Genomic DNA, 24,216 nt, shown 5'->3' on the forward strand with positions numbered 1-24,216 from the left:
GTGCATTTACTTTTATGGACCACTAGGTATATCATCTTTTTATAACCGTCGTGTACGGTCCAGCTTGCACGCACCTTGACTATTCCATTGGATACCTGCTATTTCCACCAGTACAAATACCAGGTTAGCTCAGCCTACCAAAGCTTAGGAAGACAGGAAAAAATAACTTAGTGTTATTCTTTAGTCTCAGCTGGGATTTGAACCCTGATCTCTAAGGTTTACACTCACTTTCATTGACCACTAGACCACATTTTGATATGGTTAGGTGTATATATATTTAAAAATACCCCCCAAATCGAAACTGACTATAAAATAATAAATAAATTCAAACCATAGAATTAATAATTGAACCATGGTCACCAAATTGATTTGACTGGGTGATTATAAACTGGTCCTAAACAAAAATGGATATTCCCACTTTCAACGATCAAAAAAAAAATTTAACCACCAAACGTATATGCAATGAAAAGACAAAGGGAAAATAATGTGATCATTACAATTGCAAGAGGTAATACAATGATTAGTCTGCATTTGATTCGAGAATCCATGCAGAAATGTAGATTGTGAAGCTTAATGAAATCTTACCATTTTTGGATTCTCATAGGTAATCTTCCCACAGTGAGTGCAGATAGCTCTCACCTTTTCTTCACCATCAGGTATCTCATGCTTTGTTGGGCCTCCACACAACTGGCAGAAGTTGATCTTGCGAATGTTTCCCTGCAGAATCTTTGAACTGAAATTGATCAGGGAAAAGATAATGGGACTTAAATGCTCTCAAATCTATTCAAATAGCATATTGGTAAATTCCAAAAGAATTGGCTGGTGTTAGATTATCTCACATTTTCATCAGTTTGGCCAATACTTCTAAGTTGAAAAGTAAACTTGATCCACTTGAAGATTGGCATGATCTTTATGGTGAGTATTATTGGATTATCCATCCTTTTGATTAACGTGTTAACTATCTTGATTTATTTGTGAAGGTTCAATAAAGAAGGAAGTACTAGGAACAGGATTTTTGAAATCACCATCTTGGTACACCTTATGGTTTGATGTTTATACGTTAATCCTTAGTTGTTGCTATTTGAGTTGTCTTTTTTTAAATGTAAAATGAAGTTTACTGGTGGATGTTCGGGATTAAAGTTTGTATACCATCCCGGAGATGCACTTTTTATTTTGGATTAGAAGGGTACCAACTAGGAGATGGACTAGTTTAGTAGCTCAAAGAGGGTTTTGAATGGTCTTGTTGGCCGTTGCGATATTGTGTTTGAGAAAATTCTCCCATGAGTTGAACTGCAAAGTGATGTGGGGTATTTTGTTGATAAAACCAATAATGGTAAAGAAGATTTATTCCTTAGCACTAGTGGATTCTTTGATTCACCTTTGCAATGTTTCTTTCCACACCAAGTGAATATTAACTTACTTGGAATGATAACCTTTCTTAACTTTGATGATGCCCGGTTTTGCTATAAGGGTGAGTATGCTTGGAGAGGATATTAGAACCGTGCATTTTGTAAAACCACCAATTATTGTTGTTCTTTCCCTATGCTTGATATACTGATCACATGTCTGATGTCACTACTTTTGGTGGATGAAACAAGAAGTTTTGTGTTTCGTAAAAGGATTCTTCACCTTTCCTTGCTGTGATAATTGGATCTACCATAAGAATGTTTATATGTGGGAAGAAACCAATATTGTTGAAGAGCATTTGTTTGAATTTGTGTTAGCCTTGAGAAATATTGCAAGGCCTGATTCTTATGTAGTTATGTGTGCTCTTCTGATTAAGACCAAGATTTGAGGACAAATATTCTTTTAAGAGGGGGAGGATGACGACAAATAGACCATGGGTGTACATTATTAAGAAGATCGGGGAGCTCTACGAAGAGTGACCAAGTTTGACTGTGGGTTCGACCGAGGATTGGCCATAGGTTGACTATGTTTGACCAGCATTGAAAACTCGGGGAGAGATTACACATGGCCCATATACATGCACCAACGTCACACACCCCATTTTTATTAAGTTTAGAGTTTTACTTGTTTTGATGCAAGTCCTTAGCCTATCTAGCTTATTTAGCCTAGCATCACTTTAACTATAGATCTTTTAGTTTAGGGTTTAGTTTTGATGATTGTTGAGGAAGAACTCTCCTTTTGTGGGATTGCCCTATTCGTCTTCAATTGACCCTCTCTTGAATTCTTCTTGAATTCTTCTAGTAAGTATTTTTGTGTGGTGGGTGGATTGCTACGGAGGAAGAGACTGAATTAAAAAATCATCTAAAATGGGCAAGGATTCAAATCGCAGGCGACGGTCGGAATACACCAAACGAGGTAGTCATCGAGAGAGATGGTGTTAAATTCTATATCCCGATCTGGGTGGAGAGTCAGACAAGGTTTGACCTAATTTCACATTCAAAAGAAGAGGTCACCGGAAAAAAAGAGAAGCCAGTCGCTGTTGAGGAGGAAGAAGTCGCAAAACTGGACCATGCAAATACCCACTGGACAAATCGATCAAACCCTGTAAAGGACGTACTTGACAGGCGTACTTTTAGGGATTTGGTGGGAAATCACGTGGGCAGTACTAGTGTTACAGCTGGCCAGATTGTGATGGAAAGAGCACGTGACCCATAGGTGGAGGGTTTAATTGACTTCTTTTCTAAATTGGGCCTTTTACTTGGGCCCAGAACAGCTGATACTCTTATAGATAATTTAGGGCTAAAGTCTGCAGCCAGACCTAAAAAGTCTCTTAAAAATAAGCTTGGGCCAGATCTAGCAGCCCAAGTCATTTTTAATGATATTCTGGTAAAGCCCGTGGAAGAAACAAGAGGAGTATCCTTGGCTGAACTACTGGAATTCTCTAATCCAGAACAGAACCAGGCGATTCAACAAGTGCCAAGTGAGACTTATTCTAATTCAGAAGATGTGATGCATGCAGAAATTTTGGGGGTAAGGGAAGAGCCAGAGGAAGAAAACGGGGGGAAATTCCGAGAGAAAGATGCAGAATTACATATGATTGAAGAAGAGGGTTACAAAGACACATATGCGGATGTGTTGCAACAACAATATTCCCCTTCTACTCCTATTTCTAACCGGATATTAGTGGACTCTTCACGTATTGACTCGACGAGCAGAGAATTGTCGACCTACGTTAGAAGAAGCTCGAAAAAGGGAGAACAAAAACGACTGGTGAACACCAGCGGAGAGACGTCTATCACAGTAATGGAGGAACCAAAGCTTACTTGTGATACTGCAGAATTGGGGAATTGTGGGGAAATCTGGGAAGTTGAGGATGCCGAACCAATTTTGGTTCATCAACAAGATGGATGCTCAGACAAAGAAATAGATACGCCTATTTGGGTCCGCCGATACTTACTCAAGCTAAACAAATTGTTTGGAGTTGACTTTCAGGGGCACGAAGAAGAAGCCATGGAACTTCTCTTGCAGATTGATAGTAGTAGACAAGCAAAGAAGATGGAATCAGAGATTAATATTAAGAAGAGCAGGTTCAAGGGGACACAAGAACTGAAGGGACCGGTCTCTTTTGATGTTAAATTCAAAAGTGATGGAAATAGGAGCAGGGGAAGGGCTTTAACTTTAATTGATCAATGAAGCTCAAATTAGTCATATGGAATGTGAGGGGATTAAATAACATGGATAAGAGGAGGTTGGTGAAGAATTCTACTCTTGATTGGGGTGCAGACATTATATGTTTGCAGGAAACAAAGCTTGAGGGGGATGTAGAAGATGATGTTAATTATATTTGGGGAGGAAGATGGGCAAGTTATGCATGTCTAGAAGCCAGTGGAACTAGAGGTGGAATCATGATGATATGGGATAGAAGGGTATGGAAAGGGGAGATTTTTCAGATTGGGTCATATACTTTGACTTGCAGATTTGAAGGCCAGTTACAGAACTTTGAATGCCATATTACAGGAGTGTATGCTCCAAATTGTGACATTGAAAGAGAAGAGGTTTGGTGGGAAACAAGTGCTGTCAGGGGTCTGATGGAAGGCCCATGGGCAATTTGTGGGGACTTCAATATTGTTAGATTCCCGACAGAGAAAAGAAATTGTAGGAGAAGGTCCATAGCTATGGTGGAATTCTCAGACTTCATAGAGGATATGAGTCCTATTGATCTTCAGCTAGAAGGAGGTCCTTATACTTGGTACAGAGGGGACAATCGCACTAGTGCTTCAAGAATTGACAGAATCCTAATCTCTGAAGAGTGGGATGACAGTTTTAGCAATATTAAACAATCTCTCCTTCAGAGAGTGACATCTGATCATGTCCCTATTGTTCTGCAATGTGGAGATTAGGACCAACCAAAGTCATATTTCAAATTTGACAATTGGTGGTTGAATACTGATGGCTTTGCTGATAGAATCAAGAGTTGGTGGACAACATTTGACTTCGAAGGGAAACCTAATTATGTTCTAGCTTGTAAATTGAAGGCTTTGAAAGGTAAACTGAGAGAGTGGAGCAAAAGCAGCCAAGGCAACCTGAAAGTACAAAAATCAGACCTGCTCAATCAATTGGCAGTACTGGACAGAGTACTAGAAGAATGAATTCTAACTGAAGGGGAAATGGTGGAGAAGGTATCACTATTGCTGAAGTATGAAGATCTTCTAAAGAATGAAGAAGTGGCCTGGAGACAAAGGTCCAGGGCCATCTGGCTCAAAGAAGGAGACAAGAATACAAAGTTCTTTCACAAGACTGCCAATGCTCACAAAAGGTGCAACAACATTGATCACTTAATGATCCAGGAAGAATTAATCACAGAACCACAGAGAATCAAGAATGAGATAGTAGATTTCTACAAAACACTCTACACGGAGACTGAAGATTGGAGACCTGCAAGCAAATTGGGAATTGTCCAACAATAACTGAGCAAGATAAGAATTTGCTACAAAGCAGATTCGATGAACAAGAAGTTTTAAGGTGTTTGAAAATGTGTGCTACGGACAAGGCACCAGGACCTAATGGCTTTACAATGGGATTCTTTATCAAATGTTGGGAGGTACTTAAACAAGACATCATGGGGGTGTTTCACAACTTCCATTCCCATGGCCTATTTGAAAGGAGTTTCAATGCAACCTACATTGCCTTGATCCCTAAGAAGAATGGTGCAACGGAGCTGAGGGACTTCAGACCTATAAGCCTAATAGGCAGCATTTACAAGATTATTGCAAAAGTCTTGACTGAGAGGCTGAAAAAGGTGATGGAAAAACTGGTAGATTCTCAACAAATGGCATTCATAAAAGGAAGGCAAATAATGGATGCCATACTAATAGCCAATGAAGCAGTAGACTCAAGACAGAAACAGAAGAAGTCTGGCATCCTCTGCAAGCTAGATATTGAGAAAGCATTTGACCATGTGAATTGGAACTACTTACTAAGCATGTTACAACAAATGGGATTTGGAGTACAATGGGTTAAATGGATGAAATTTTGCATATCGACTGTCAGATTCTCAGTCATCATCAATGGTTCTCCAGAAGGATTCTTCTCTGCTCAGAGAGGTCTCAGGCAGGGTGATCCCGTGTGTAATAACCCATATTTTTTTTTTAGGCTTAGTTGGTAATTTAAATAAAAGAAGGAAATAAAAAAAAAATATATATATATATATATAGAAGAATTAAGTGGTACAAAATAAAAGAAAAGAAGGATTAAAGGGTCCTTTAAAAAAAAGGGAAAAAGAGATGTGGGCCAAGCCCACAAAAAGAAGAAAAAGAAAATAAAGAGAAAAAGGAATAAAAGTCTGATGCATAGAAGCAGAAACAAGAAAAAAAAAACGCAGTAGAAGGAAGGGAAGAAAAAGGGGGGAGAAAAATAAGAATTTTCAACCTAAATCATCAAGGTAATGCCTCTGATCTTTTATTTAATTTTATTATATAATTATGGGTGAATTTTTATGGTGAAAACATGGGAATATTTTGAGGAATTGAGAAAGTTTAGCTCTAGGGTTCTTCAACTAAAATCATTGATTTGAAAGGGCAAACAACATCGGATTTTAGACTTCTATATATCGTTGGAATCCTCTCGTTAAGGCCTTTCCGAAAACATAAGTCTTGTCGGGTTTTGAACACATTGACCGGAGGGCGTTTTCGTCCTTTAAAATTTGACTTTAACCGTTTAAGCCTCTAAAAATATAGAAGTGGTTTACCCTAAGGGTTTTGACCATTCTAAATCCGTTTTTGTGTAGTTTGAGGCAATCCGGAGACTCGAGAACGCAATTTTGATTTATTGGGAAGTGTGTTTGAATTGTGAATTTGAGGTAAGTGAGACTTTAAGCTTTGGGTACTTGCTTTTCAAAACCCGTTTTAAAAATATGTTTTATCTGCCTGGTCCATGTGTTGGGGCGAGCGTGTGCTTGGCAGAATCGGTGGTCCTTAAGGCCAGCCGCATATACTTTATTTTCAAATACTCTAAAACTCTATTTATAAATTGTTTCGTAATGTGATACGGCTGTGAGCCATGAGATTGGGGCATTGTGTATGCTTCCCTTAGCATTGTGTATGCTTCTTGATGATATTGGGGCATTGTGTATGCTTCCCTTAGCATTGTGTATGCTTCTTGATGATACTGGGGCATTGTGTATGCTTCCCTCAGCATTGTGTATGCTTCCTGACATATTTGGCACATTGTGTATGCTGCCGTGGATTCATGGTGTTGATTAATTCTTTAACTGCCACTTATGACGGTTGTAGTGTAAATTGTGTTGAGATATATAATATATTTGATAAACAGTGGTTTGGACCTTAGTTGCTATTATACAATCATATATTCATATGCATAATATTTTTGTGCTTGTTGTGTGTTTGTATTTTCTAACACTTGTTCCAGGGGTATTTGAAGTGGCGGGTCGAGGATCTTACTGGGTTATATTTATGTATAACTCACTCCTTACCTGCATGTCCATGCAGATACTGTCGTTGAGAACGAGGCTGGTAATTGAAGACTTCGTGAGTGGATTCTGTTGCTGAGGTGAGCCACCGCATTGTTCGTGGAGGCAGCCATTTCAGCTTTATCTAGTTTATTTCTAGTTATTTCTTTTATTTTGGGTTTACATGCCCGACACTCAAACTCATGTAACTCTGTTAGATGCTCCATGGTCTTAGTGTGGGATGTGGGCTAGAGATTCTTTTTATCTTAGCGTTGATTGATTTTCGTAAATTGATTAGGGATTTGGTTGGCGACTATTTCACATTTTTATCATTAATAACGTTGTTGGACCTGCACTTATTTTCTTTTAGTGCTTTTGTAAACGATTAAGAGTATGATATATGGTTCGCCTGGCGGGTGGTATTTGCTGGGTGCCAATCACGTCTAGCGGGTATTTTGGGACGTGACAAAGTTGGTATCAGAGCTTAGGCTTTAAGTCTCGGGTCCATGGAGCAGTGTTTAGTAGAGTCTTGTTCATGGGTATGTAGGCGCCCATACTTATGAACTTGAGGCTACTGGACATCTAGGAATTTTTCCCTTCTTTCATTCCTTGTTCGTGCGTGAGATGAATCAAGTTTAACCTTGTAATATTTATTTCGCAGATGGCTAAGAAACGCGCATCTTCATCTGCTAAACGTGGTGCTGGACAGAGTGCTACCCGCGGTGGTAGCCAAGCTAGTGCTCATCAGACCAGAGCTCAGACTAGGACTCAGGCCACTCCTCAGCCTGAAGTTGTGAATAGGGGTCAGCCCCGAGTTGCGTCAGAGCAAGTGCAGGAACAAGTGGTTCAGAACAATCCACCGGCACCAGCTGCCGCCCCTACTATTGTTATGCCCGCAGAGGTGGTGACCAGATTATTGAATGTGTTGGAGGCATTGGCGCCTAATCATGGTGGAATTCCAGGTCCTCAGGCCACTTCACAAGCACAAGCTCAAGTTCAGTTGAATGTTGCAGCTAATCAGACACCTCAGTTGGCCCCTCAACAGGTTGTCCAGTCTGCAGGGCAATCTAAGGAGTTTAAGAATTTCATGGATCTTAAGAGCCTGTTTGGATTGGCTTATAAGTTACTTATAAGTTGTTTTCAGCTTTTTTGAGTGTTTGGCTAGCCAGCTTAAAGTCATTTTGTGCTTAAAATAAGCTCAAAAAAATAATTGGGCCCATTTGACTTAGCGTATCTAAAGCAGCTTTCAGCTTATAAGCCAAAAAAAATAAATTAGACTACCCTAACTTATTTTTTTTAGCTTAATAAATTAGGCATAAGCCCATCCAAACAGGCTCTAAGCCACCAGAGTTTGATGCTTCACCTACTTCTATTGAACCTCAGAAGTTCATTGATCGTTGTGAAAAGATATTGACTACGTTGGGGCTGAAGGAGACTCGTGGTGTGGAATTTGCCACTTTCTTATTCTCAGGGTCTGCAGAGTCTTGGTGGATTTCGATTCATAGAGGTAGACAAGCAGGGTTACCACCTATTACTTGGTCAGAATTTTTAGCACTGTTTAAGGGCAGGTTTATTCCATTAAGCAAGCAAGATGACATGAGACGTCAGTTCAATAATCTGCGGCATGGAACTATGACCGTTACAGAATATGAGGCCAAGTTTACAGATTTATCCAGGTATGTACCTTATTTGGTAGAGGATCCGAGAGAGAAGGTGAGACGATTTGTGGATGGACTTGAGCATCGCTATCGTGGTCCTGTGGTACGAGATGTGCGATATGGTACCTATTCAGATGTAGTTGACACTGCTCTCCGTTACGAGTCTTATCTAGAGATGGACAAAGTTGAGCGTGAAAGCAAAAAGCCACGTAACACAGGTGGGTTTAGTGGTGTTCCATCTGGGGGCAAGAGTGGTTTTTATCGTGGGCAGTCCAAATCTACTCAGTCAGAATCAGTGGTGCAGTCTTCTGGTGGTTATTCCGCTAGACAGGGCCAGCAGCAGATGCAGCGGAAGGGTAATAGCTCATATCAGTCAGGTTATCATCCGAGGTGTTCTAACTGTGGTAGAAATCACAGTGGTCGTTGCTTTGGGGCAGATGGGGCTTGTTTTACTTGTGGTGAAAGGGGGCATATTGCTAAATACTATCCTAAAGGAAATTCTGGTGCTAGTCGAGCTACTACACAGCCGCAGGGAACTACTACAGCTACACAGGGTCAGATTCAGCCAGCTAGGACCGCTCCACAGGGTGCTCGTGGACAGGGTCGACAGGGTGCACAGGTTGCTCAGGGAGAGGGTGGACCGCCGAGATTCTTTGCTATGACCAGACAGGATGTCGAGGCATCTAATGCAGTAGTCACAGGTATTATTACTATTGGGTCTCATGGTGCATATGCTCTTATTGATCCTGGTTCTACGTATTCGTATGTATCTCCTTCTTTTGCTATATTCTTAGAACGGGGAGTTGAGTCTATTAATGTGCCGTATGTGGTAGAAACCCCAGTGGGGGGAAGTATATTAGTGGATAGAGTTTATAAAGATTGTGTGATATCTGTTCAGGGCAGGGACACCGTAGTTGATCTATGTGTGTTACCGATGTCCGCTTTCGATGTGATTATGGGCATGGATTGGTTGGCATCATGTTATGCATCGGTTGATTGCTATGCTAAGCTTATACGTTTTAATTTTCCTGGAGAAACTTTAGTGTGGAAAGGCATGACTCCTGTGACTCAAGGAAAAATAATATCTTATGTAAAGGCACGGCGAATGATTAATCATGGGTGTTTGGGTTTTATTGCTACCGTTCATGAAACTCGAGCGGAGAATGTTACTATTGATAGTGTTCCTGTTGTTCGCGAATTTGCGGATGTTTTTCCTGAATATTTACCCGGCCTACCCCCGATGAGAGAAATCGAGTTCAGCATTGATTTAGTTCCAGGGACTCAACCTATCTCTATTCCTCCATACCGTATGGCTCCCGCCGAGTTGAGAGAACTGAAGGTTCAACTCCAAGAGCTACTTGATAAGGGGTTCATTAGGCCTAGTGTATCGCCTTGGGGTGCACCTGTGTTATTTGTGAAGAAGAAGGATGGCACGATGAGAATGTGCATTGACTACAGGCAACTGAACAAGACGACTATCAAGAATAAGTATCCATTGCCTCGTATTGATGATTTGTTTGATCAACTGCAGGGTGCTACTCATTTTTCCAAAATCGACTTGAGATCAGGTTATCATGAGCTGAGAATCAAGACTGAGGACATCTCAAAAACAGCTTTTCGGACAAGATATGGGCACTTCGAATTTTTGGTGATGTCATTCGGGCTGACTAATGCCCCTGCAGCATTTATGGACCTCATGAACAGGGTATTCAAGCCATACTTAGACCATTTTGTGATTGTGTTCATTGATGATATTTTGGTCTACTCTCGAAGTGAGGTTGAGCATGGACAACACTTAAGAGTTGTGCTACAGACACTTAGGGAACGAAAGCTTTATGCCAAGTTCTCAAAATGTGAGTTCTGGTTGAGCACAGTTTCATTTTTAGGACACGTGGTGTCCCGAGATGGGATTCAAGTTGATCCAAAGAAAATTGAAGCAGTTCGAGATTGGCCTCAACCCACTACTCCCACAGAGATACGCAGCTTCATGGGACTAGCTGGAAATTACAGAAGGTTTATGGAGGGTTTCTCGAAGATAGCTGCTCCATTGACACGTTTAACTCAGAAAGGTGTGGTATTCCAGTGGTCAGATGAATGTTCAGAAAGCTTTCAGAAATTAAAGACTGCGTTGACTATGGCTCCGATTTTGACCTTACCTACTGATGAGGGTGGTTTCACCATTTATTGTGATGCATCTCGAGTCGGGTTGGGTTGTGTCTTGATGCAGAATGGTAAAGTGGTAGCTTATGCGTCTCGACAGCTAAAGAAACATGAGAAGAATTATCCAACTCATGACTTAGAATTGGCCGCAGTTGTATTTGCACTCAAGATCTGGCGTCACTATCTTTATGGTGAGCCGTGTGAAATCTATACTGATCACAAGAGTTTGCAATACATATTCAAGCAAAAAGATCCGAATTTGAGACAGCGACGGTGGTTAGAGTTACTTAAAGATTATGATCTTACTATTTTGTATCATCCTGGTAAGGCGAATGTGGTGGCAGACGCCTTGAGTAGAAAGTCTATGGGCAGCTTGGCCCGATTTACTGCTGAAGAACGACCTATGGCTAAGGATATTCAGGCATTAGCCAACCGCGGGGTTTGGATTAATCATACAGTACAAGGCAGGTTACTTGCAGTTATGGTGGCACAATCGTCCTTAGTGGGGCAGGTCAAAGCTTGCCAATATGAAGATCCCCGTCTTGCTAGATTGCGAGATCGAGTGCAAAATGGGGGTGTTAAGTCATTCTCTATTGATGACGAAGGCGTGTTACGTTGTCATGGTAGACTGTGTATTCCTATGGTAGGTAATGTGAAGCAACTAATTCTTGAAGAGGCTCATAGCTCGCGGTACTCCATCCACCCAGGTGCTACGAAGATGTACCAAGACTTGCGTGGATTATATTGGTGGAAAGGTATGAAGGCTGACATTTTGAAGCATGTGACAAGTTGCTTAAATTGTCAGCAGGTCAAATATGAACATCAAAAACCCAGCGGAGTAATGCAAAACTTGATTATCCCAGAGTGGAAGTGGGAAAGGATTACGATGGATTTTGTAGTTGGTTTGCCGAATACTTTCAAGAAACATGACTCAGTCTGGGTGATTGTGGATAGACTCACCAAATCCGCTCATTTTATACCAGTTCGGGTTACTCATACCGCAGAGCAGTTAGCAAATATTTACCTCCGTGAGATAGTACGACTTCATGGTGTGCCTATTTCTATAATATCTGATCGAGGTGCACAATTTACTGCTGAGTTTTGGAAGTCTTTTCAGAAGTCGTTGGGTTCACAGGTCGAGTTGAGTACAGCTTTTCATCCACAAACTGATGGACAGTCTGAGCGAGTTATTCAGATTTTAGAGGACATGCTTAGAGCTTGCGCGATTGATTTTGGTGGTCAGTGGGATGATCAGTTGCCTTTGGCAGAGTTTGCTTATAATAACAGCTACCAATCGAGTATACAGATGGCACCGTTTAAGGCTCTATATGGTCGCAGGTGTCGTTCACCAATTGGATGGTTTGAACCGGGCGAAGCACAACTATTAGGTCCAGATCTGGTTCAACAAGCCTTGGAAAAAGTTGCATTGATACAAAAACGGCTTCGGACAGCACAAAGCAGACAAAAGTCCTATGCAGATAAGAAAGTACGTGATACGGAGTTCATGAAGGGGGAAAAAGTCTTTTTAAAAGTATCCCCTATGAAAGGAGTTATGAGATTCGGTCGGAAAGGCAAGCTAAGTCCTAGGTACATTGGTCCTTATGAGATTTTGGATCGAATTGGGTTAGTGCCATATAGACTTGCTTTACCTCCGAGATTGTCTACTGTTCATCCTGTATTTCACGTGTCTATGCTAAGACGATATGTCGGTGATGATAGCCATAAGATTCAACCAGAAGATGTGGAGCTCGATGAAAATTTGACTTATGAAGAGGGTCCGATATCTATTCTTGATAGGCAAGTGCGACAATTGAGGTCGAAGAAGGTAGCTTCAGTCAAAGTGTTGTGGCGTAATCATCCAACCGAGGAGGCTACTTGGGAGTCTGAGACGGATATGCGAGATAAATATTCTCATTTATTTGACGCGACAGGTATGATCTAGATCCGTTCGAGGACGAACGTCATTTTAAGTGGTGGAGAATGTAATAACCCATATTTTTTTTTTAGGCTTAGTTGGTAATTTAAATAAAAGAAGGAAATAAAAAAAAAAAAAAAAAAAAAAAATATATATATATATATAGAAGAATTAAGTGGTACAAAATAAAATAAAAGAAGGATTAAAGGGTCCTTTAAAAAAAAAAAAAGGGAAAAAGAGATGTGGGCCAAGCCCACAAAAAGAAGAAAAAGAAAATAAAGAGAAAAAGGAATAAAAGTCTGATGCATCAGACGTGAAAACAGAAAACAGAAACGATAGAAGCAGAAACAAGAAAAAAAAAAAACGCAGTAGAAGGAAGGGAAGAAAAAGAGGGGAGAAAAATAAGGATTTTCAACCTAAATCATCAAGGTAATGCCTCTGATCTTTTATTTAATTTTATTATATAATTATGGGTGAATTTTTATGGTGAAAACATGGGAATATTTTGAGGAATTGAGAAAGTTTAGCTCTAGGGTTCTTCAACTAAAATCATTGATTTGAAAGGGCAAACAGCATCGGATTTTAGACTTCTATATATCGTTGGAATCCTCTCGTTAAGGCCTTTCCGAAAACATAAGTCTTGTCGGGTTTTGAACACATTGACCGGAGGGCGTTTTCGTCCTTTAAAATTTGACTTTAACCGTTTAAGCCTCTAAAAATATAGAAGTGGTTTACCCTAAGGGTTTTGACCATTCTAAATCCGTTTTTGTGTAGTTTGAGGCAATCCGGAGACTCGAGAACGCAATTTTGATTTATTGGGAAGTGTGTTTGAATTGTGAATTTGAGGTAAGTGAGACTTTAAGCTTTGGGTACTTGCTTTTCAAAACCCGTTTTAAAAATATGTTTTATCTGCCTGGTCCATGTGTTGGGGCGAGCGTATGCTTGGCAGAATCGGTGGTCCTTAAGGCCAGCCGCATATACTTTATTTTCAAATACTCTAAAACTCTATTTATAAATTGTTTCGTAATGTGATACGGCTGTGAGCCATGAGATTGGGGCATTGTGTATGCTTCCCTTAGCATTGTGTATGCTTCTTGATGATATTGGGGCATTGTGTATGCTTCCTGACATATTTGGCACATTGTGTATGCTGCCGTGGATTCATGGTGTTGATTAATTCTTTAACTGCCACTTATGACGGTTGTAGTGTAAATTGTGTTGAGATATATAATATATTTGATAAACAGTGGTTTGGACCTTAATTGCTATTATATAATCATATATTCATATGCATAATATTTTTGTGCTTGTTGTGTGTTTGTATTTTCTAACACTTGTTCCAGGGGTATTTGAAGTGGCGGGTCGAGGATCTTACTGGGTTATATTTATGTATAACTCACTCCTTACCTGCATGTCCATGCAGATACTGTCGTTGAGAACGAGGCTGGTAATTGAAGACTTCGTGAGTGGATTCTGTTGCTGAGGTGAGCCACCGCATTGTTCGTGGAGGCAGCCATTTCAGCTTTATCTAGTTTATTTCTAGTTATTTCTTTTATTTTGGGTTTACATGCCCGACACTCAAACTCATGTAACTCTGTTAGATGCTCCATGGTCTTAGCGTGGGATGTGGGCTAGAGATTCTTTTTATCTTAGCGTTGATTGATTTTCGTAAATTGATTAGGGATTTGGTTGGCGACTATTTCACATTTTTATCATTAATAACGTTGTTGGACCTGCACTTATTTTCTTTTAGTGCTTTTGTAAACGATTAAGAGTATGATATATGGTTCGCCTGGCGGGTGGTATTTGCTGGGTGCCAATCACGTCTAGCGGGTATTTTGGGACGTGACACCTTGTCACCTGTTCTTTTCATAATAGCCATGGAAGGTTTAAACAACATGGTCAAAACAGCCAAACTTAATGGGTGGATTAGGCTTTGAGGTAGCTATGAATGGACACAACATTCAGGAGATTACGCATCTTCAATATGCTGATGACACCTTAATTTTTTGTGATGCAGAAGTGGAACAACTGAGAATTTTGAGAATTATACTGGTCCTTTTTGAAGGCATTTCTGGGCTGCATATTAATTGGAGAAAGAGTCATCTCTTCCCAATTAATGAAGTAACAAACATGGAGGATTTAGCACTGATCTTGAGGGGAGAAGTGGGGACTCTTCCTACTACTTATCTTGGCATGCCACTGGGGGCCAAGTCAAAATCTACTGGCATATGGAACAATGTCCTGGAGAAATGTGAAAAGAAACTCTCAAGATGGAAGTGTCAATATTTGTCAATGGGAGGAAGGCTCACTCTGATTAACTCTGTATTAGACTCTCTACCAACCTATATGATGTCCCTTTTTCCCATTCCGGTGGGGGTCATTGAAAGATTGGACAACATAAGAAGGACCTTCCTGTGGCAAGGTAAAAAAGAAAAAAAAAGCCTATCACTTGGTCAAGTGGGAAGAGGTAATTCTCAGCAAGGCTCAAGGTGGATTGGGAATTAGAAATTTGAAGAATCACAGCAAAGCCCTCAAGTTGAAATGGTTATGGAGGTACAGTCAAGACCCTCAATGCTTATGGAGCAAGGTAATCAAAGCCAAATATGAAGTAGAAGACAACTGGATGACTAAACCAGTGAACTCAACTTATGGAGTTAGTCTTTGGAGGTCTATAAGGGTACTATGGCCCGCTCTAAAGAGTCAAGTTTCAATCACAGTGCTAAATGGTAACAGGACATCCTTCTGGAATGATAATTGGCTGGGGAATGGAGCTTTGAAGGATCTATTCTCTGACATATATGCTTTAGCTCATCACCAACAGGGATCTATAGCTGAAATGTGGTCACCTCAAGGTTGGGAATTGATACTCAAAAGAGACCTGAATGATTGGGAGATAAGTAGAATGGTTGAGTTCTACAAACAACTGGTTGATTTCACAGGAACTCAAAACGGGGATGACACATTGAGATGGCAAGGACATAGTAGTGGAAAATTCAGTGTTAATGCAGCCTATAAAATGATAAACCAACCAACACCTCAAGTCACCAACTGGCCCTGGAAACATATTTGGAAGACCAAGATACCATGCAAGGTTGCATGCTTCTCATGGTTACTGGCAAAGGAAGCTGTGCTCACACATGAAAATTTAAAGAAGAGGAACTGGACAATGTGCTCAAGATGTTTTCTCTGTGAAAAAGAAGTAGAGACAATTGGTCACTTATTTTTGCACTGCAGGATAACTGATCAGCTATGGAAGATCTTCATTAATCTCAGAGGCATAGCCTGGACAATGCCTAGAAAGATTACTGAAGCTCTCTTTAGTTGGGAGGCAGCTGGAGCTGGAGCAAATGACATAAACAGATGGAAGATGGTCCCTGCTTGCATTTGGTGGGCAATTTGGAAAGAAAGGAACTCTAGATGCTTTGAGAACAGCAGCAACACAATGCAGGAGATCAAACTTAACTGTATTAAGCTTTTTTCTTTTTGGTGTAACCAGATCTACCCAGAGGATACTATATCTATCCTAGACTCATTAGGTTCCTGTTAGAACTGTAGACTGGTTTTGCTCTCTTCTGCTCACTTGTAAATATGGTTTCAGTACAACCCATGTACTGTTCTGTGTTTAATACATACAACATGTTACCTTCTAAAAAAAAAAGTATTTATGTATGAGTTCAACTTATCTTCCTGTTGGTTTTATTCTAGTGATTGAATGCTAATTAGTGGGTTCAAGTATACTTGCTTGGTTGTAGTTGTTTCTTTTATTGGAATTCTTCCTTTCTTATTCTATCTCTATCTTCTCATGTATTTCTAGTTTTGAATTTCATGTGTAAATTCCGTTGTCACGTGTCTTTTATATATTTCTGCCACCATCTTGGGGTGATACCTTAACGGTTAGCTTATCAATAGAAAAAAGAATACTGCTGAAATTTGTCGAAAACAACAAGGCCTTTTCCTATTCTGCAAATGTCTTATACATTAAGATAGTGACCACATTAAGGTGACGCAAAAAATGGGTGAAATGCAGTTCTCTTTTACAACCAAAATGGGTGGCAGCAATCTCAACAACAACACACCCAGTGTAATGCCCTAAGTGGGGTCTGGTGAGGGTAGAGTGTACACAGACCTTATTCCTGGTCCCCTACCTTGGGAGGTAGAGAGATTGTTTCCAATAGACCCTCGGCTCAAGGAAAAGCATTTCAAAGCAGGTCGGAAAAGAAATAATGGAAGTGAAGAAGCCATAACAAAAGGAGATATCTCAAATAAAAAGATAAAAAAGAACCCAATGCAGCACAAGCTAAAACATAAGTCATAACGGCTATGGTGTATTACAGGCCATTGTATCAAGAACTTTAAGCTAACCATGACGATGTGATATCCATTAGAATTTGCGGATAAAGCCTAGTCGAAGTCAAAATCCTTAAGGACCCGAACCAACATCATTTCAAACCCATATTCATTGTAGGCGATAGTGAAAATCTAGGCTCTAAAAGAAGGCTATGATAGCAATGTTGAAGCAGTCCCTAACAAAAGGTTATTAGCTATGTTGTTCAGATCCTTCAAAATCCTTGTTGCACGTGGGTTGATCCGACACGATTTGGGTGTGGAAGTGGAATCCGCATTAGATTTGGTCAACCTAAGTTGGATGTTTTTTGTGTATACCTACTGCCAAGAAGTATAGGTTGATTAGGTATTTGGCTTAATTTTGAGTTTTTCATATATGATACACACACACAGAGACACACACATATATATAACACAAGTATTAGAACAGTTTGCTATTATATGAATAAAATATTAAGTGACAGAGTTTGATTATACTAGCTTTAAATCAGCAACTTCAGTTAGCTGTCGAGATATTCTTATATATGTCGTAATATGCATTTTATTGGTTGTATCTTAACACATGTACCCGTACTCCTATTGTATCCCCGAATCCTAAGATTTAGGTGATGAAGAATACGACTTACGAAAAAAGAGATAAAAATATTACACTCATTGGCCTCAAAAAAGGTGCTCCCAGGCACAGGGAACGAGGTAAGCCCTAAAATACCCTTTCCCGACATTCTCTCTCTTCTAATCTTCTCGCCGGAGATCGCAACTGCTTCTCCGACATGACCCAACCTTTCTTTCTCGACTTTCTCTCTCCTCTAAACTCCTTCCGATCCTTTCCTCCACCCCCTTCCGATTACTGTCTTCCAAAATAATCTCAGACCAAAATTTCAGACTATCATCAGAACCCTAGTTTCACATCCTTTCCTCTTCAAATCTTCTTCCGACCAGTTCTCCTTGGAACCATGCCTGAAAATCACTCCTTTTCTTTCTTCTTCTAGTAACTCAGATCACTACTTCTGGCAAATGGAGAATATCATTTATTTTGCTGTTGGGTTCAAGTCCTATGATATTGCTAAGTCTTCAAACACTGCTGATTCATGGTACGATTGGACTGAGAGAAGCAAGAATTTCATCAGAAGGGTCTCGTTCAACAGGAACACCATGGAATGGATTGTCCAGACACTTCGCGAAGCATCTAAGACCCGAGGAAACTTTGTGAGAAGATGGAAGAAGAAAGATAATTTTTCCGAGACTTTTTGCTCCAAGAATTATAACAGCTATGGCCGATATATAAGCATTATAAGCATCAGAGGAAAGAAAAGATCAGTGCTTATTATTCCAGAAGTGACTTTTAATGCAGGTTGGACTTTTTTGGCTGACAAGGTTAGTAGATTTTTAAGCTGTCAGAGACGCCGAATCACTGCTGTAGAGCCAAGATTGGCATCGAAGGATCTTCCATATACAGATGCTCTCAGAAACATTAAATGGTCTAATCAAGTAGTTATTGATGGCAAGTCATTAATGAAAGAAAAACCCATCCATATTAAAGAGGCCCAAGACTCCCAGAATGAAGTCCTCTATAAATGTCTAGTTGGTACTTTCCCTATGAACTCATCAGAGATTCCCACACTTTCAGCAGTTAGGCGTTGGACCAGCTCTCTGTGGAAGCAAGCTCATGGATTGAACATATATGAGATAGGAGATGGAAAATTTCTCTTTGAATTTTCTTTTAGAACCACTGCTGAACAAATCATGGAGGGGGAATGGTGTTGGAAGAAATCACCGGTCAACTTTCAGTGGTGGACACCATTGTCAGGAGCTGTTGACCACGATGAGTTGCCCAACTCGGTCTGGGCCAAACTAGTTGGTTTACCACTTCAATTTTGGTCTCAAAATGTCTTCAAGGCCATCGGAGACTACTGTGGGGGTTGGATTGAGACGGAAGAAGAGACACAACTCCGTAATCATTTGAAATGGGCTAGAATCAAAATTAGAGGAAAGGGGAAAGAGATTCCCAGAGAAGTAACCTTGGAGCAAGGGGGCATCCTCTTCACCATCCAAATTTGGGTTGAAATTCCGGCAAGTGTTTCCATCAGAGAAGGTAAAGGAGTACAAGGTTTTGTCCAGCAGATATCTAAAACCCTGACAAAGGGTACATGTGCAGATATGATGCAGAAAAAGGGGATTTGCTTTGACCAAGTGGGCACGTCACGTGGGCCCCAAGAGACAGCTGTTCAAGTGGAAATTTCAAATTCAAATTGGGACCTGAAAATTAATAGGGAAAAGGCCCATATTATGTTGGGCCCAAACCAATTTAATTGTTTGGGCCTAAAGGAGACTGATGAAGTAGAAACTTTCCCTCAGCCTTTAAGTGAGGCAGCACGTGAGGCTCCACTTACTAAAAAGAACCTTTTAGAAGATATGAATACCTCACTTCACTCAGAATTGAAAGACACTGCTTCTAAATTCTTGGAAAGCTTTGCAATTTGGGAGTGTGCCAATACGATGTGCAAGGAAGTCACCCCATCATCTCATCCCTTTTCTTCTTTTCTGAATCACCAGGAAGAATACAAGGAACCCCAAGAAACTGGAAAAGAAAAGGATATTGATGCAATGACAATTATCGAAGATAAGACAGACCAAGTAATTTCAGCAGAACAAGATGGCACAAATTTGCAAATTATGCAAGTTCACGAAGCGGAACCAGTGAGCATGCAGCCTCTGGAACATTCTGAGGCTGAAACTAGGGCCTCCAATTGGGTGAAGTCCAATATTTTGGAGTTAAGCAACATATATAGGGCTGCTTTCGAAGGGTGTCAGGAAAAGGCACTAGCAGTATTCATTAAACTCGACAAAAGGAAACAGATCCTGGAAAAGGAAGGAACACCAAGCAAAATCAAAACACATAGGAACAAGGGGATTAGCAGAAATAAATTGAAGAATTTGCAATCAGAGTTCAATAAAGAGGTGGTAGGGGTGAGAAACGGGGGAAGAATTTAAGTTTGACTCATCAATGAAAGTCAAACTTTTATCTTGGAATGTTAGGGGACTTAACAAGCTACCAAAAAGAAATCTTGTGAAGAGCTTGATGCTGAACTGGAAACCAGAAGACGTCTATTGTTTTCAGGAGACCAAAATTGAAAAAGAGGGGGATCTTATTGCCAAACAATTATGGGCATGTAGATGGATGAAGTGTAGAATTCTTGAAGCTCAAGGCAGCAGTGGTGGTATTATGATCCTTTGGGATAGTAGAGTGTGGACTGGTGTATTAGTTGAAAAGGGCTCCTACTCAATCACTTACAGCTTTGCTTCCGTTCATCATTCTTTCAATTGGTGTCTTACAGGGGTCTATGCTCCCCACACCAGAATGGCTAAGGCAGAATGCTGGGAGGAAATTTCAGCAATCAGAGGGTTATGGGATGGCCCTTGGGTCACTAGCGGGGATTTTAACACAAGCAGACTCATGGTTGAAAGAAGGTTCTATCACAGAATCACCAATGTGATGACTGATTTCTCAAGCTGGATAGAGGACATGGAACTTCATGATCCTCCTTTGAACGGAGGAAAATATACTTGGTTCAGAGGGCTAAATCACAACAGTGCTGCCAGAATTAATAGGTTCCCTTTTTCTAAGGAATGGGAGGAGGCCTTCAGGGATATAAGGCAAAGACTATTGCCCAGAACTGAATCTGATCACACTTCAATCTCTCTCAAGTGCGGTATCTGGAAACGCAAAGGTTCTTACTTTAAGTTCGAAAATTGGTGGCTCGGGGTTGATGGTTTCAAAGAACTCGTTTCAAAATGGTGGACTGAATTTGAGGTCCATGGCTATCCAGATTTCAAACTCAGCAGCAAGCTAAAGATGCTGAAGTACAAGCTTAAAGAATGGAGCAGGCAAAACTTTGGGGATCTAGTCAATAGGAAGAACAGCCTATTGAATGAACTAGCTGATCTAGACCATATTCAGGATAACAGGGAGCTTAATGAAGAGGAAAAGATGATCAGGGCAACTGTTATGGCTGAATTGAAAGATCTAGCCAAAAATGAAGAAGCAAGTTGGAGACAAAAATCCAGGGTCTTATGGTTAAAACAAGGTGATAGAAATACTAGATTCTTCCAAAGAATGGCAACATCACACAAAAGATACAACACAATTGACAGATTAATAGTTGGAGGTCAAGAAGTGGTACTTGAGGCTGATATCAAGGAAGTTATGGTTGATTATTATGAGAAGCTGTATTCAGAAACCGAATCATGGAGGCCTTCTCTGAATTATGTTAGCTGTCCCAAGATAACTGAGGAGGAAAGTCAATGGTTGCAAAGACCTTTTTCTGAAGAAGAAGTGCTAAATACCATCAATTTATGTGCAATCGACAAGGCTCCGGGCCCCGACAGCTTTACAATGGGTTTCTTTAAAGAATGTTGGGATATTCTAAAGGAAGACCTAATGCAAACCATTCTTAATTTTCATCACAATGAATTCTTTGAGAGATCCTTCAATGCTACTTTCATTGCATTGATACCAAAGAAGAATGGGGCAGAAGAACTTAAAGATTTCAGACCTATAAGCCTTATCGGAGGAGTTTACAAGATCATCTCTAAAATCATCACAGAAAGACTGAAGACAGTCATGGGGAAGTTGATTGATGAACACCAAATGGCCTTCTTGAAAGGGAGACAGATTATGGATGCAGCCTTACTAGCTAATGAGCTAGTGGACTCCAGATTCAAACAAGGAAGGCCGGGAATTCTATGTAAATTGGATATCGAAAAAGCTTTTGACCATGTAAATTGGGGCTATCTGCTGAAGATCCTGGAAGACATGGACTTTGGGCACAAGTGGATAAACTGGATCAAATTTTGCATCTCTAGTGTCAGATTTTCTGTTCTGATAAATGGTTGTCCAGCAAGTTTCTTTCAATCTCAAAGGGGTCTCAGACAGGGTGACCCATTGTCACCTTTCTTATTTTTGATTGCTATGGAAGGTCTTAATCACATGGTTAGGACAGCTAAATCTAATGGTTGGATTAGGGGCTTCAACTCTCAGTCCACCATTAGCAACCACCTGGAGATCACTCATTTACTATATGCTGACGATTCACTAGTTTTTTGTGATGCTGAAGTGGAGCAGATCAGATATCTCAGAGCAATCCTGACCATTTTTGAAGTCCTGTCTGGTCTTCATGTCAACTGGAGCAAAAGTTCACTATCCAATTAATCAAGTTGATGATCTTCAGAATCTAGCATGGAACCTAGGTTGTCAAGTGGGCTCCCTCCCCACTAAGTACCTAGGGATGCCTTTAGGTGCCAAAAACAAATCCAAAGAAATCTGGGATGAAGTTTTGGAGAGATGTAACAAGAAGTTGGCAAGGTGGAAAACCCAATACCTCTCTTTGGGTGGCAGAGTTACACTCATTAATTCTGTCTTGGATGCCCTCCCTACATACATGATGTCTCTCTTCCCACTCCCCAGAGGAGTAGAGAAAAAGATTGACAAACTGAGACGAGACTTTCTTTGGCAAGGTAATAAAGTTGATGATGAAAGGAGATGCAAGAACCTGGTCAAATGGGACTCAATCATTTTGAACAAGAAGTAGCGTGGGCTGGGCATTAAGAACTTGGGGTTGCACAACAAAAGTTTGTTGCAGAAATGGCTATGGAGATTCAATTCAGAGGACAATGCTTTATGGAAAAGATTCATTTCCCAGAAATATGGGATGCTAGATCAATGGATTACTGAAGAAGTTAATGGCCCTTATGGTACTAGTGTATGGAAATCTATTAGGTTCCACTGGAATGAATTTTGGGCTAATGTAAGTATCATAGTTGGCGATGGCAGAAAAACTACTTTTTGGGCAGATCAGTGGATTGGCCATAACAACCTTCAATCGACTTTCCCTAACTTATACTCTATAAGCCTCCAAGCACAAATCAGTCAAGTTTGGAGCCCTCAAGGATGGGATCTTATTTTCAGAAGAGCTCTCAATGATTGGGAAATTGAAAGCTTAATCAATATGCTCCAGCTCCTAGCCTCTTTTGGAGGAACTTCAGCTTATCCTGATAGACTAAGATGGAAATTAAACAACAAAGGAACTTTCTCTGTTAAGTCTGTTTACTGGAACCTCAACCATAGTACCACCCTGATAGAGATTTGGCCCTAGAAGCTCATTTGGAAAGTAAAAATCCCTTTCAAGGTCTCTTGTTTTGTTTGGTTAGTTGCGAGAAGGGCATGCCTGACCCACAAGAAACTACAAAGAAGAGGTTTTCAGATTTGTTCAAGATGTTTCTTATGTGGCCAAGATGGTGAAACCAATAAGCACCTTTTCTTACACTGCAAGACAACTACAAATCTGTGAAACATGTTCTTTTGTATCCTTGGTATCAATTGGACTATGCCTAATACTACTGTTGAGCTTCTCAGATGCTGGAAGAGTGTAGGGAAGAGAGGTGGAGAAGAAGATTGGTGGCAGATCATCCCAGCTTGTGTTTGGTGGACAATATGGAAGGAAAGGAACGCTAGAATTTTTTAGGGCACTAGTAGCTCTATCCAGAAAATTAGGATGAATTGTCTAAATCTCTTCTATTTTTGGTGTAAACAAAATTTGTGGGGGCAGATAGGAGGCCTGGTAGATTTAATAGGACAAGTGTAAGCTTTTGTTGGGTGCTCCTTATACTTTTGCCGTAAAGATTACAATTCAGCTTCAGTTGAAGCTGAATTTTACTGTGAATACAAGTCATTACCGATATCAAAAAAAAAAAAATACGACTTACGAATCAGCACCTGTTTGGGGTGCCCGCACCCGTATCCGAGCAACATAGATTGCCAGCAGGTTGCCCCAGGTCATCAAATTACATGGTTGTTTGCATCAATGTATTCAAAGGCGTTTGATGGGAGAGTATATGGCTGTTTAGACTTAGGATGCTTCGTTTTGTTCAAAGGGAGCAGATAAAGCAGCTCTGAATTGAAGATTTTGATATCAGACTTACATTTGAAAATGTTTGAGCAACAAATCAAAGTAGGCACACTTGATTCTTAAGCAAGCTGTGGAGCAACTATGAGGTAAACAAGGTTGAGCTAGAAAAAAGATGGAACCAAGGTTGAGTTGGAAAGATGAGGTAAACAAGGGTATAGCAGAGGAAAAAGGGGGGAGAGAGAGAGAGTTTCTTTTAATTCAATCCGTGATCTTCTAAGTCTGGCCTTTTCTTTTAGCAGCAATGGTCAGAATATATGCAAATTTGTTCGCAGAAAAATGATAGGAAGGGAGTGAAAA

General features: G+C 40.3%; 2 protein-coding genes across 3 annotated transcripts in view; one reads left to right on the forward strand and one right to left on the reverse strand.

Moving 5' to 3' along the window:
• LOC132635625 (nudix hydrolase 23, chloroplastic) overlaps positions 1-24,216 on the reverse strand; it is a 30,517-nt gene that overhangs the window by 4,653 nt on the left and 1,648 nt on the right. The window contains exon 2 of one of the 2 annotated variants that reach the window (XM_060352082.1): positions 586-726. In XM_060352082.1, the coding sequence (XP_060208065.1) occupies positions 586-726 (141 nt within the window). The remainder of the gene's footprint in view (positions 1-585; positions 727-24,216) is intronic. The other variant, XM_060352090.1, reaches the window with a different exon arrangement.
• Positions 7,678-14,258, forward strand: LOC132635613 (uncharacterized). Its single transcript, XM_060352075.1, has 2 exons — positions 7,678-9,294; positions 14,031-14,258. The coding sequence occupies exons 1-2, from the start codon at positions 8,471-8,473 to the stop codon at positions 14,041-14,043; spliced, it is 837 nt and encodes a 278-aa protein (XP_060208058.1). The 5' UTR covers positions 7,678-8,470; the 3' UTR covers positions 14,044-14,258.

This window comes from Lycium barbarum, chromosome 1 (genome assembly GCF_019175385.1).
Source record: "Lycium barbarum isolate Lr01 chromosome 1, ASM1917538v2, whole genome shotgun sequence".
Lineage (NCBI taxonomy): Eukaryota > Viridiplantae > Streptophyta > Magnoliopsida > Solanales > Solanaceae > Lycium > Lycium barbarum.